Source organism: Sinocyclocheilus grahami, unplaced genomic scaffold (assembly GCF_001515645.1).
Source record: "Sinocyclocheilus grahami isolate Dianchi unplaced genomic scaffold, SAMN03320097.WGS_v1.1 scaffold320.1, whole genome shotgun sequence".
Classification (NCBI taxonomy): Eukaryota; Metazoa; Chordata; class Actinopteri; order Cypriniformes; family Cyprinidae; genus Sinocyclocheilus; species Sinocyclocheilus grahami.
The window spans coordinates 756,441-770,251 of NW_015505499.1; the positions used below are offsets into that span (position 1 = coordinate 756,441).

Here is a 13,811-nt window from a genome sequence, read left to right on the forward strand (position 1 = left end):
TATATATATATATATATATATATATATATATATATATATATATATATATATATATATTCATAATTAATTCAACAAAGAGTTAGTTTTGTGTGTGTGTGTGTGTGTGTGTATATACAGTATATATGTGTATGTTTGTATTTATATATATGTAAACTTTAAAACTAACTTCATATAAATGATTTCTTGGTATTACACATTTACAACATTTTTTCACAGTACAAATGGGTCTTTATACATTATGTGGATCTGTTGTATCAAATAGTTTCAAAAACCCTTATCTAGACTCCTATAACAAAGTTGAGGAAGTGTACCAGAACTAGAACATATCCAAAGAAGCCAGTACTTTCCAAGCAATGATCCAAATTGCTCTCCAAGAAGTCCATGATGCAAAAAACATGTGGCAGCAAAGAATGGCCCCTTTTTTTTTAATGCACAAGGAAATATTCTTCCGTGCCTTATGATCTCCTCCATGTCCTAAACTTCTCCAGCATAACTCAGTGTAATGTGTTCAAGGTCAGAGTAGCTGCCGAGATTCTCCGCAGCAGTGACTGTGATGGCAGATGTTTAGCAGCCCCTCCTCATCTAGCCGGACAGCCCCCACCTGCCCACCCCTGACCCCTATCTTTAGACCTCAGGACCCGTGGCCTGCATTCCCTAAGAAGATCGTTCTCTTGGTCTGAAAATACACGCTGTCAGCATCCTCTCACACTGGCCATCAGTGCACGCCATGTCCTCTCGCCAAAGTCTCCTTTTTCTCAATCCCGGTGTGAAATCTGAGGATCAGAGTGTTCTAGAACCTGATGCCTGTTATTTCATCAGTGGGTTCTGCTGTTTCGGCAGCACATGTTTTGCCCGCTTCAATCGTCCTGCCCTGGAAAGCTTTTCTTCAAGGAGCTTTGTTAACTGTTAGCTGTATGTCTGAATCTCTCTCCCAGTTGGTTGAATGGAGTGTGCGTGTGTACAAATATCCATGCAGTCAGTGTCACGGTTCTTTGGTTTCCCAAATCGAATGTTATCTAGTGTTTTAAGATGTTGATATTTGAGGTCACAGAGGGTCAGATTGTTTCTACCAGCAGTGAAATGAAATTAAACTGTGTCGGAACAGCTACGAAAGGCATACGAACTGTTCTTATACTTTTGTTGTGTAAGCTATACTGTTATGTACATTGCATTAAACGTTTGATTGACACTATTTTGCAGTATTTGTTCATTTGCTATATTAATGGTATGCTTCATTTGCAGCCGACCCCTCCCTCCTCTCGGCCGATCCAGCAGCCGCCGGTGACCAGCAGACCGCTTGTTGAGAAGCAGCAGATAGGTGAGCTTTCACTCTGTTCAGTGTCAGGTCTGAACTGATCTGTCTGTAAAACATCAGCTAGTTTGACAGCACAGCCCATCAGTAGTATTTATTGCTCTGTTGAACACTTAAGTGGCTCTTTTTCTTCGTTCAAACTTGGTGTAATACATTTTTGTGTTTTTCTGGGTTCATTTACAACTTTCTGATTCTGTCATTTTGTTCATGAAAGAAAATTAATTAATCAACCTCCTTACTCAGAAAGTGTGCCAATGCTGGTTGAGCACTTTTAACTGTTTTACTGTTGTGACTGTACTGGTCAACCAGTTCATGCAGGTCTAATCTAGTGTTTTCAGCAGAGTTTTGAAGGCAGGGAAATTTAAAATGTAATCTCTGGTTTACTAATGCAGATATCATTCATGAAATAGTTTGCAAAGATTTCTTTGAGATGTGATAGACTAGACTGACTTTATAAAAACGGAGTGTTTTTATAGAAGCAGCCACTGTGGTATTTGGCGCCCTCTACTTGTGTAAAACAAATTGGACAGTGTCTTTTTACATTAAATTGCACAAGTATTCTGAAAAAGTTGAGTTATTCAGATTTTGTTATAGATGGCTTAAACCAAAGGATGGATTGTGGCCCATTATTGGCATAAGGCATTATTGCAATTTTGATGTATACAGATCAACATTGCCACTATTTAATGTAATTATGATTTTTTTTAACTCACGGTTGTTACTTTACTTATTATATTTGTGAAAATATCACAATTACAATCTCTGTCAATTACAAAGTTGAAAAACTGAAGTTTAATTATATGAGATACATGTTTTATATCACAATTACAGAATGTGAAGTCACTGATAATAATAATAATTATCAAACCAACATTATTGATATTCTTATTCTTATTATATTTTAAAAATAAGGTGTCAGGCTTTTTTTTACTCGCATCAATATAATCATACATATATATTTTATAATATAACCGTTTTTGTAAATGGTTTACTGAAGTGTGATCTTTCTTCAGAATGAGCTGAATTGGTAAGTTTTGTTGAACATTAGGCTCAGTCGATTCTTCTTGGCAAATTTCTGGCTCCTACGGTGATTCTCGACAAACATCCGGCTCATATGGCGGTTCTCGAAAAACATCTGGCTCATATGGGGATTCCCGAAAAACATCTGTCTCCCACGGTGGTTCTCGGCAAACATCTGGCTCATACGGTGATTCTGAACAAACTTCTGGTTCGTATGGTTATTCCCAAACAAACTCTGGATCGTATGGTGATTCTCGACAATCATCGGGCTCATATGATGGTTCTCGACAAACTTCTGGCTCATATGGTGACTCTCGACAAACGCTTGACTCAGTTGGTGTTAGCAGGCAAACTTCAGGGTCATATGATGATTCTAGACAAGCTTCAAACTCTTTAAGTACATCAGGCTCAGCTGGCGATGGCATACGGTATTCTGTGGAGTCCAGGCTCGGTCCTGCAGGTTCAACAGGTGGGTCGCTAATGAAGAGATCAAAATCTCTCAAATGGACATGGAATTTCTGGATAGAAATTCTCAGCAGAAATTCTCAGCAGAATCTCAGAATTTCTACATGATGCTTTGCATGAAAAGCTGGCAAAACGCTGTGGATGTGTAGAGATGCCCAAGAGGGACTGCAGCAGACTGGGAGCAAGCAGTAGAGTTGCTGCACATGTGTGGTGTTTATTGCTATAATTGTTATATTGTATTTGTATTGTTTTATCAAAACACTATGCTTATTGACCTGCTTATAGAAGCTTCTGCTGGTAGGCATATTCTTACATGAATATGTGGAGTTTGGCCCATTTTCCTTGAATATTGTCATTGTATTTTATTTGACTTTATTTGATTATTTCTTATCTTATCTTATCTTATGTAAAAAAAAAAATCTTGAAAAGAGGCTTCATTTTCTACATGCAATGTCTAATTTCTTATTTTGTTCTGTTGAATTTGGGGTGATTTTTTTTTTTTTTTAGATATTTTATATTTAGATATTTCTATTTTGCAGGAGTCCCGCGAATTATTTTATTCTCATGCATCCCGCACACACACGAGTCTCTACGCACAGCTACAGAACGCACACTTTTCTCTCTCCATGCTGAGTTTTTCGTTGGTAGTATCCGCCTCACAAGCACATACGTAAGCAGTCAAAGCAGGTCTCAGGTTGAGGACGTTGCATGTGCACCACCCTCTAAATGTTAAAACACTGCATTCTGTCAGCAATGATGTAACGCAGCAGTAACGCACAGAGACCTCGGCTTGGAACTATATGTAATTACTATTTTGGAAATTATAACACGTTAAATTACTCAGTTACTAAAAAAGTAATCAAATTACAGTAAGACGTTACTAAGTAATGCGTTACTGCCCAACACTGGTAATGTTCGTGCTCTGATTGTTTCTCCCTGTCATTTTGTGTCTTGTTAAAATCATAAAAATTTAAAAATAAATAAATTCAAAAAAGGATCTTGTTTTTTAAATAGGGACTTCCAGGTCCATCAGGTGCTGATGGAAAACCAGGCTTACCTGGCCCAAAAGGAGAAAAGGTAGGAAGTCCAGTCTCTTCTATTAAAACCTAAAAATGAACAGTGAATTTAACATTGTGGTTAATAAACTTTTTAAATAATATTCATTGTTCAATATTATTAATAATAATATTAAAATTAATTTTAATTTAATTTAATTTTAATTTGAAACCTGGAAAAACCTTAAAAATTCTTTAGAAATCTTTAGAAATTCTTTAGAACTCTCCATACATAGATAGCTGTGCTGCTCCTTTAATGGATTTGGACTTGCATAATTCAGCTCTGTTGAGATCCTTGTAATGGTAGCTATCTTTAGACACTGGACTGATTTTGGTGCTCCACAGGGTGATGCCGGTGAGCTGGGCCTACCTGGACCTGTGGGAGAGAAGGTCAGTTTGCGTAATATGTGCACCTCGTGAGAAACCTCTAAAACACTTGTGTACAGTATGCACATGTTCGTTTGCATATCACATATTTGAATGTTAAGTATAAAGGTTCTGTACAAGCTCAGCAATCTGTAATGCTCTGTATGCTTTTAATAGGAATTAAGTAAAAAAAAATATAGTCATAATGTCCTATCCAGGCGTGACGAAGCAAGATCCTATGAGAAGTAATCTGTCTGTCTTCACAATAATGATCACTAATATCCATGTATAATATATAGTTTTGTGGAGCAGGATTTTGTACAAGTGAGATTTCACTGTCAGCATCAGAGATGCAAACCTGTAGATAAAGAGATTTTTTTAGACTGTCAATTTTTTTTTTTTACTTTTTTTCAAAATTTCATTAAAACCTATTTGATTTTGCTATTTTCAATTATCTTTTATGTACAGATTTTTTTGTTTGTTTTACTCTTTTCCAAGACCCAGACTTTCAGTCTTAAAGCATGGGAATCTATAATTAAATGTTTTTTCCCCTTTTTTTTAAATCATAAAAATTACTTGACAATCATAAAAACAAATATGACTATTTAAGCAAAGTGAAATGATCATAAACCATTTCAGTATTTATAGTGTATAATGTCATAATGTCCTATCCAGGCGTGACGAAGCAAGATCCTATGAGAAGTAATCTGTCTGTCTTCACAATAATGATCACTAATATACATGTATAATATATAGTTTTGTGGAGCAGGATTTTGTACAAGTGAGATTTCACTGTCAGCATCAGAGATGCAAACCTGTAGATAAAGAGATTTTTTTAGACTGTCAATTTTTTTTTTTAACTTTTTTTCTAAATTTCATTAAAACCTATTTGATTTTGCTATTTTCAATTATCTTTTATGTACAGATTTTTTTGTTTGTTTTACTCTTTTCCAAGACCCAGACTTTCAGTCTTAAAGCATGGGAATCTATAATTAAATGTTTTTTCCCCTTTTTTTTAAATCATAAAAATTACTTGACAATCATAAAAACAAATATGACTATTTAAGCAAAGTGAAATGATCATAAACCATTTCAGTATTTATAGTATTTTATGAAAATGATTTAGATAGTGTTCTTGCTTACCAAGCAGACAGAATTCCCTTAATGTAAAATTAACGTTTTCATTAAGATAAATATTATTTCATAACAGATTTTTTTTTATTGTGCACTATTTTCAATCAAGCTGTTATTTTGCTAAAAAAAACACCGTAAAATACATAAAAAGGAGTCGTTTTAATCCATAACTCTTTAAAATATAACAGTGGGTACTTTGAAATGTAATGGAAATAACATTGTAGTGCAGTTGTTCATTATCAAAAGTGTCCATTGTTGAAGAAAAATGGAAGAATAACGTTGCTTTATTGTGTCACGCCTAGTTAGGACACTGTGGAAAGCTGTTTCAGAAAACAGCTTTTTCTGAAACAGCCAAACCCACTCAGGGTTCTTTTATGTTTCTGTCTCTGTAGCAAAACTCCTACTTTCCCAGCTATCTCTATGATCTTCTCTCCTACTCTACCTCATCCTTCTCTAAAGCTGCAGGGTGGCAGGTAGCAGGTCTTGAGTGTGGCAATCGATTTTCTTCACAAACATTTCAACTTTCTACACTACAGTTCTAATACTTGAGTTTTATGAAAATGATTTAGATAGTGTTCTTGCTTACCAAGCAGACAGAATTCCCTTAATGTAAAATTAACGTTTTCATTAAGATAAATATTATTTCATAACAGATTTTTTTTTATTGTGCACTATTTTCAATCAAGCTGTTATTTTGCTAAAAAAAACACCGTAAAAGATACATAAAAAGGAGTCGTTTTAATCCATAACTCTTTAAAATATAACAGTGGGTACTTTGAAATGTAATGGAAATAACATTGTAGTGCAGTTGTTCATTATCAAAAGTGTCCATTGTTGAAGAAAAATGGAAGAATAACGTTGTTTTATTGTGTCACGCCTAGTGAGGACACTGTGGAAAGCTGTTTCAGAAAACAGCTTTTTCTGAAACAGCCAAACCCACTCAGGGTTCTTTTATGTTTCTGTCTCTGTAGCAAAACTCCTACTTTCCCAGCTATCTCTATGATCTTCTCTCCTACTCTACCTCATCCTTCTCTAAAGCTGCAGGGTGGCAGGTAGCAGGTCTTGAGTGTGGCAATCGATTTTCTTCACAAACATTTCAACTTTCTACACTACAGTTCTAATACTTGAAATGTAACATTATATTACTATACTGATGGTAGTGTGGACTCTTTGTGATGCATTGTCTGAAAGTGCAAACTAACATGTTGTGCTCTTGGTATCTTGAAAGCTAATGTTTTAATTTGAACTGTTTGTCATTTTTTCTGTACAGTATGATGAAACTGGAGGACCAGGGCCTCAGGTATGAAAATGTTTCTTCTGGTAGTCTATTGTTAATATGATAGATGGCATTAGGATAGCACAAATTGTCTTGTCGGCATTGAAAAACTCATAATATTCATAAATTGTTTATATGATTTTCAGGATGGGGCTGGTTTTACTGGTCAAGCAGGATTCCCAGTAAGTACTGCATTACATACAGTGGTGTGAAAAAGTGTTGGCCCCCTTCCTGATTTCTTATTTTTTTGCATGTTTGTCACACTTTAATGTTTCAGATCATCAAAGAAATTTAAATATACTTTTTGGAAGGTGTGTTCCATTACATCTGGTGTGAAACCAACACAGCATTTCATAAAAAGAACATCATACCAACAGTCAAACATGGGGGTGGTAGTGTGATGATCTGGGGCTGTTTTGCAGCTTCAGGACCTGGACAAATTGCCATAATTGACGGAACCATGAATTCTGCACTCTATCAGAAAATCCTGAAGGAGAATGTCCAGCCATCAGTTTGTGACCTCAAGCTCAAGCGCACTTGGGTTATGCAGCAGGACAATGATCCCAAACACACCAACAAGTCCACCTCTGAATGGCTCTGAATTCCTCCACAGCGATGTGAAAGACTCATTGCCAGTTATCGCAAACACTTGATTGCAGTTGTTGCTGCAAAGCATGGCACAACCAGTTATTAGATTTAGGGGGCAATTACTTTTTCACGTAGGGCCAGGCAGGTTTGGACAGCTTTTTTCCCTTAATAAAATAAATAATCATTTAAAAACTGCATTTTGTATTTACTTGCATTATCTTTGTGTAATATTAAAATTAGTTTGATGATCTGAATCTTTTAAGTGTGACAAATATGCAAAGAATTTTAAAAACCGGGAGGGGGGCCAACACTTTTTCACACCACTATATATATATATATAACTTTATTGTCAGAATGATGTGTTTTATAATCAATCTTACACTCCATCTACTTAACCAATCAGGGCCCAATGGGACCAAAGGGTGACAGAGGAGAACCTGGTTCACCAGGCTATGGCATTAAGGTTTGTAAGCAAAAACCAATAGATAAATCCTAAAATGAAGTGTTTAAAAACCCAGAGTTCACTGCAGCATAATTTTGTTTGTAGGGGGAGAAAGGAGAATCCGGACTAATTCTTGGACCTGATGGAAACCCACATTACCTTGGTGGACTGACAGGCCAAAAGGTTTTTTGTTTTGTTTTGTTGTTTTTGGTTTGAAAGTGAATTGGATGTTGAAGTGTCCAGGAAACATACAGTTTCGACTTTTGGCCACTAAATAATTAAAATAAAAGTTCCTTTTGTGATTCTTCATATTTTTAATGACTTAACTAACATTCAAAAATGAGGAAAATACTAAAGATTAAATAGGTGTACAAACATTTTAGTACTGTACATCAAAATTAATTAGTTTTTTTCTCTCTGTAGGGTGAGAGAGGGCTTTCTGGACCAGTCGGACCTCCTGTATGTTTGTATTTGTTACATTTTTTTTTATTTTACATTAAAAGTTAACACCATCATATATTTGGAACATTCTGAGCAACATCTAAGTCATACCTCATTTTATTCAGGGTCCAGCTGGCCCTTTTGGTTTGAAAGGTGAATTTGGAATGCCAGGCAGACCCGTAAGTCTCTCAACTTTCATCAACAAAAAATATTCCATGACCGACAACAGCGAATTAGTTTTTTTCTCTCTGTAGGGTGAGAGAGGGCTTTCTGGACCAGTCGGACCTCCTGTATGTTTGTATTTGTTAAATTTTTTTTATTTTACATTAAAAGTTAACACCATCATATATTTGGAACATTCTGAGCAACATCTAAGTCATACCTCATTTTATTCAGGGTCCAGCTGGCCCTTTTGGTTTGAAAGGTGAATTTGGAATGCCAGGCAGACCCGTAAGTCTCTCAACTTTCATCAACAAAAAATATTCCATGACCGACAACAGCATATTTAACTGACTGTGTACTTAAATTCATTTTCTGCCTGCAGGGCCGTCCAGGTGTGAACGGATACAAAGGAGAGAAGGGAGAACCAGGGTCAGGCTCTGGATATGACTACCCAGTCAGTACACCACAAGCTCTTGAATTTGAAAATAAATGCAGTTTGTTCCTTTGTTGATTGTTATATATATATATATATAGCTTTTCCCTCAAAAGTTATTTTGTGTCTTTTCAAGGGTCCTCCTGGTCCCCCAGGACCCCCTGGTCCCCCTGGACCTGCTGTGCCCTTGGACAGATTCGGTGTAAGTGCTTTCTGTGTCAAATAAGCTGTAATTCATGCATGAAATGTTGCAAATTGAGCTCCATATACTGGCTATGTTGAATTGAAGTTGTCCTGATTGCAACAGCAATAATTTGCTATCTTCTTTTTCCATTTTAGAGATATGAAGATTATTCGAGGCACCATCCAGGTTGTTACAGTCATTCTTGTCACAGTAGATAATGAAAATATATTTTGTCACAAGGTCCTTAAAGTCAATGTGAAATCAAAATGTACTCTTATTTATGTTGTTAAAGTACTTTCATGATCTTACTGTACATGATTTAACTGTGAATGGTTTCTAAAAAAAAGACATAAAAATTGCTGCCTCTTAAACAGTTTTTCTTTACTGCTGATGTAATGAACTTCACTTTGGTCCAATTATTTCCCAATGGATAAAATCAGGTCCCAACCTACATTTTATTTCCCTTTCAATGACTTGTTTTGCTAAAAAAATATTCAACATTACAGGAGAAAATGTACTGAGAACTGTATTTCATATTAATTTGAACAGAAATTAGTTCAAATGTTAAAATTCTAATGTATTCGACAACATTGAACAATGTGTTGTTTTGTTTTCCTAAGCTATGAAAGGAGAAAAAGGAGACCAGGGAGCTGCTGGTGTTCCAGGATCACCAGGTAAAATTGACCACTGTTGCTGTATCTAGACATTCAGGGCCAATGGCAGGCGAGAACAACAAGGCTGTCTCTGCCTCTGTAAATTTTAGTGACTCCCTGGCTAAAGTTCCCTGACTTACTAGCTTGACATCATCGTTATTTAATGCAATAAATATTGCATATATTTTTTTCCCACAGGTTTTTCCTCTAACATTGATATATATGCCCTAAAGGTATGTGATTCTCTAAATTAAAGTATTGATGAAACAATTTGATTATGATTTATCCAATGCAAAACATGGCATCTGTTTCCTCAGAATGAGATGAAGGGGGAGCATGGTGAGCCCGGTCTTAAAGGAGAGAAAGGAGAGCCAGGAGGTGGATTTTATGACCCTCGTTTTGGAGCTGTACAAGGACCACCAGGAAACCCTGGACTTCCTGTAAGAATTATTGGGTATTTCTAGACACAACCTGAATTGAGTACTTACCTACATATGAATGGTCTCATCAAAGACATCTTTTCCAGGGACCTAAAGGAGACTCAATCAGCGGTCCCCCTGGACCGCAGGGCCCACCAGGACCTCCTGGAGTTGGTTATGATGGTCGTCCAGGAAACCCAGGACCTCCTGGAGCCCCTGGTCCTCCAGGGTCATCGTCATTGCCAGGAGCCTACAGACCACGTAAGAAAAAAATAAGTACAATTCTTAACAAACAGAATATTTTTGAGGAACTTAAATGACAGACAGTGTTGTATGATTTTTGTTTATTTTTAGAACTCAGTATTCCCGGACCTCCAGGTCCCCCTGGCCCACCAGGAATTCCTGGCACAGGATCTGGGGTGAGTGTGGGACATTGATGAAAGAAACTACTAATGGCGCGTATATGATTACACACCTGATACTTTATACTTTAATCATACCCATGGTTTTAAATGTGCCAGCAGGTGGCTTTCCTGAGGTCTTATGACATAATGATGGCTACAGCACGCAGACAGACTGAAGGTGCATTGATTTACATTTTGGACAGAAACGATCTCTACCTCAGAGTTCGGGATGGTGTTAGACAAGTGATGGTATTGTGCTCATTTTTATTCACACCTTTTCATTTATTGCAAAAATATGAAAAATGCATTTCATACATAAAATACTTAGATAATGATTTTTATATTGATCATTTGTTGAAAAAAAAATTGTCTGCCAAATTAAAGTTAATGTTGTTTTATAACCAACATACAGATTTTGTTGTCATGTGACAAGTAAACCATAAAACAGGAAATTATATTTAAGTCATGACAGTTACAATGCATTACATCATAAATATCATGACTGTCAGGGTCAGTAAGTTCGTTAAAAATTTTATAATTGCCATTTTTATGGCATGGCAGGATTTGATCTGTTTGTCATATGAGATAACCCCACAAAAATTTTATCTTATTTAATAATTGTAAATAAATAAAGAAATGTGTTTGAATATGATGTTTTTTTTTTGGAAAATAGAAAGATTCTTTCATTGCTGTAAGTCAACAACCAAACTGTTTTCTTGATGCCATCGGGGTGGCGATGACACTTGAGACTTGGGCCCGTCATCGCTGCTTGCAGCTATATTATTATTATTAGATTATTTATTTATTTGTAATAAGGAAAGTAGTTATTTAAGAACAACCCAAAAGCACTCCAGGAGTAATACAAATTTATACTTTTTTTAGTTGGTCACACCACTTGCCATTGTTCGAGCAGTTAAATCAAAATTATGGTATGATAATATAAAATGAATTTTTTTAGTTTTTCAGACATAGAAAACCATCATGAATGCACATATTTCTAGGAACATGGTGTTTTAAACTAGATTTTTTTTTCATAATTTTATGCATTATTATTTGTCATTACATTTATGCACTCTTTTTTTTAACATGTCTTCTCAAATTTTAACACAGTTTTCCTTTTATTTGCAGCTTGGGGATTATAAACCCTTCTATGGAGGGCTGGTAAGCAGTGCGAATAAAGCTCTTTTTTATGCTTTAACATTCAAATAAGCACCCACAGTTTAATCAAAGGAGGTTGGAATTAGTGGATGTGCATATCAATTCCTGAAGGTATGACTAGCTTGTTGGCTCTTCCTCAGGACAATGAAGTGGCAGCGGTCCAGCTTTTTTTTAGTTTTTCAGACATAGAAAACCATCATGAATGCACATATTTCTAGGAACATGGTGTTTTAAACTAGATTTTTTTTCCCCATAATTTTATGCATTATTATTTGTCATTACATTTATGCACTCTTTTTTTTTAACATGTCTTCTCAAATTTTAACACAGTTTTCCTTTTATTTGCAGCTTGGGGATTATAAACCCTTCTATGGAGGGCTGGTAAGCAGTGCGAATAAAGCTCTTTTTTATGCTTTAACATTCAAATAAGCACCCACAGTTTAATCAAAGGAGGTTGGAATTAGTGGATGTGCATATCAATTCCTGAAGGTATGACTAGCTTGTTGGCTCTTCCTCAGGACAATGAAGTGGCAGCGGTCCAGCCGCCCCCTGTTGTTCACTATTCCCAAGACCACACAGCTAACAATGGAGCAGAGCAGATTTCTCCACCGCACCCGCCGATCGAGTTTCCAAGGAGGGAGCCAGAGAATAGGAACCCCAATGCACCTGACTCCCGTTACCCAGATCAACGATACCCACCCTACACCGATAACAAGTACACTGATCCTGTACAACCACACAGATACCCTGTACAACCAGAGAGGAACCCCATCACTCCAGCCCGCCACCCCAGCCCCCCTGTCAATCAACCAGAAGGACACGTCCACACTTCCGGACCAGGGGTTAGTTCCATCAACTTCATCGCAACATTTGCACAGGTCCCCTGTGTTTATTTCCTTTTTGACGCCATTTTCATTTTCTGTACAGTTGCATCTTATTGCCCTGAATTCTCCACAAGTGGGCAACATGAGAGGCATTCGTGGGGCAGACTTCCTGTGCTTCCAGCAGGCTCGCGCTATGGGCCTGAAGGGAACATTCAGAGCCTTCCTGTCTTCCAAACTTCAGGATCTCTACAGTATCGTTCGCAAATCTGACAGAGAGACATTACCGATTGTTAACCTCAAGGTGTGTGTAGCAGTGTTTTTTTTTAGTATCAGTGAGATGCTATTATAGTTTTTTTTTTTATATTTTGAATTTGTTCTTGTAATTTCTTCTTTCATATTACTTTTAGTTAAAATTTTTGTCATTTTTATTAGTTTTTATGTACGTCTGTATAGTTTTATTGTCTTTAATGTATTTTTTTTATCTTTAATGTATTTTATTTATTTTATTTATTTTTTAGTTTTAGTAAACAAATAATAACCCTGTTGTGTATTCCATTACTCATACAGATATTAATTCAAGGTATTTAAAGTAATAAGCCATAAAATTACAGTGATTTTTACCCTCTTTAAGGGTTGTTTTTAAGAAGAGCACATTGCCTAATATCCCTTTAACCACTGTAAAATCACTACAATCCATTTGCTTTTATAAAGTAGAGACAACAACATGATAAAAATGTATTAATATTAATAATAAAGTGTCAGATCAGATACTAAATCTAAAATATTGTTTTTTTCCACTATGTAGAATTATTATTAGCCTAATACTGTCTGTCATATTCTGTTGCAACACTAGGTTTTCAGTGAAAACCGTTTATCTTCGTTTTACATGAAAATGTTTTTTTGCAGCCCAGTTGAAAAGTTATAATTCATGCCTTTTATGTTCTCTCAAGAAGCTTCCCTCGTTTTTTTTGTTGTTGTTGCTTTTTCAGGCTTGTGGAATTATCTGTGTTGGCACTGAGTGTTCATTTGATCTTTTGGATCATTTTGACAATTTTTCAAGACCAAACTTACCCAATGACCTCACTAGATGATCTTTAATCTTTTCATGGCATTGATATTCTCCTCTGCAGGATCAAGTCCTTTTCAGAAGCTGGGAGTCTCTCTTCAGTGACTCAGAGAGCAGGATGAAGGACAATGCTCCTATCTACTCGTTTGATGGCAGAGATGTCCTGCGGGACAGTGCCTGGTGAGTGCCAGTGGCTTTGGCTGATCCTGTGAACCCTTCAAACAGAGGCCCCAGCAGAGCATCCTGTCACTTTTCATTTTCCTTTAAAAACACTCAGAGAACTGGAGCTAGAGATGAATGCAATATAAAATATTGTTCTCTATCTATCTATCTATCTATCTATCTATCTATCTATCTATCTATCTATCTATCTATCTATCTATCTATCTATCTATCTATCTATCTATCT

The 13,811-nt window shown here is 36.2% G+C and overlaps 1 protein-coding gene across 1 annotated transcript in view; it reads left to right on the forward strand.

The window, feature by feature from the left end:
- LOC107602140 (collagen alpha-1(XVIII) chain-like) overlaps positions 1-13,811 on the forward strand; it is a 33,425-nt gene that overhangs the window by 18,143 nt on the left and 1,471 nt on the right. The window contains exons 5-30 of the mRNA XM_016294551.1: positions 1,243-1,318; positions 2,361-2,880; positions 3,446-3,467; positions 3,812-3,874; positions 4,198-4,268; positions 5,765-5,825; positions 6,324-6,404; positions 6,623-6,652; positions 6,775-6,810; positions 7,620-7,679; positions 7,764-7,841; positions 8,082-8,117; positions 8,225-8,278; positions 8,644-8,715; positions 8,831-8,896; positions 9,034-9,064; positions 9,499-9,552; positions 9,730-9,764; positions 9,849-9,971; positions 10,058-10,211; positions 10,305-10,369; positions 10,475-10,603; positions 11,483-11,515; positions 12,031-12,354; positions 12,440-12,637; positions 13,467-13,582. Coding sequence (XP_016150037.1) covers positions 1,243-1,318; positions 2,361-2,880; positions 3,446-3,467; positions 3,812-3,874; positions 4,198-4,268; positions 5,765-5,825; positions 6,324-6,404; positions 6,623-6,652; positions 6,775-6,810; positions 7,620-7,679; positions 7,764-7,841; positions 8,082-8,117; positions 8,225-8,278; positions 8,644-8,715; positions 8,831-8,896; positions 9,034-9,064; positions 9,499-9,552; positions 9,730-9,764; positions 9,849-9,971; positions 10,058-10,211; positions 10,305-10,369; positions 10,475-10,603; positions 11,483-11,515; positions 12,031-12,354; positions 12,440-12,637; positions 13,467-13,582 — 2,588 coding nt within the window. The remainder of the gene's footprint in view (positions 1-1,242; positions 1,319-2,360; positions 2,881-3,445; positions 3,468-3,811; positions 3,875-4,197; positions 4,269-5,764; positions 5,826-6,323; positions 6,405-6,622; positions 6,653-6,774; positions 6,811-7,619; positions 7,680-7,763; positions 7,842-8,081; positions 8,118-8,224; positions 8,279-8,643; positions 8,716-8,830; positions 8,897-9,033; positions 9,065-9,498; positions 9,553-9,729; positions 9,765-9,848; positions 9,972-10,057; positions 10,212-10,304; positions 10,370-10,474; positions 10,604-11,482; positions 11,516-12,030; positions 12,355-12,439; positions 12,638-13,466; positions 13,583-13,811) is intronic.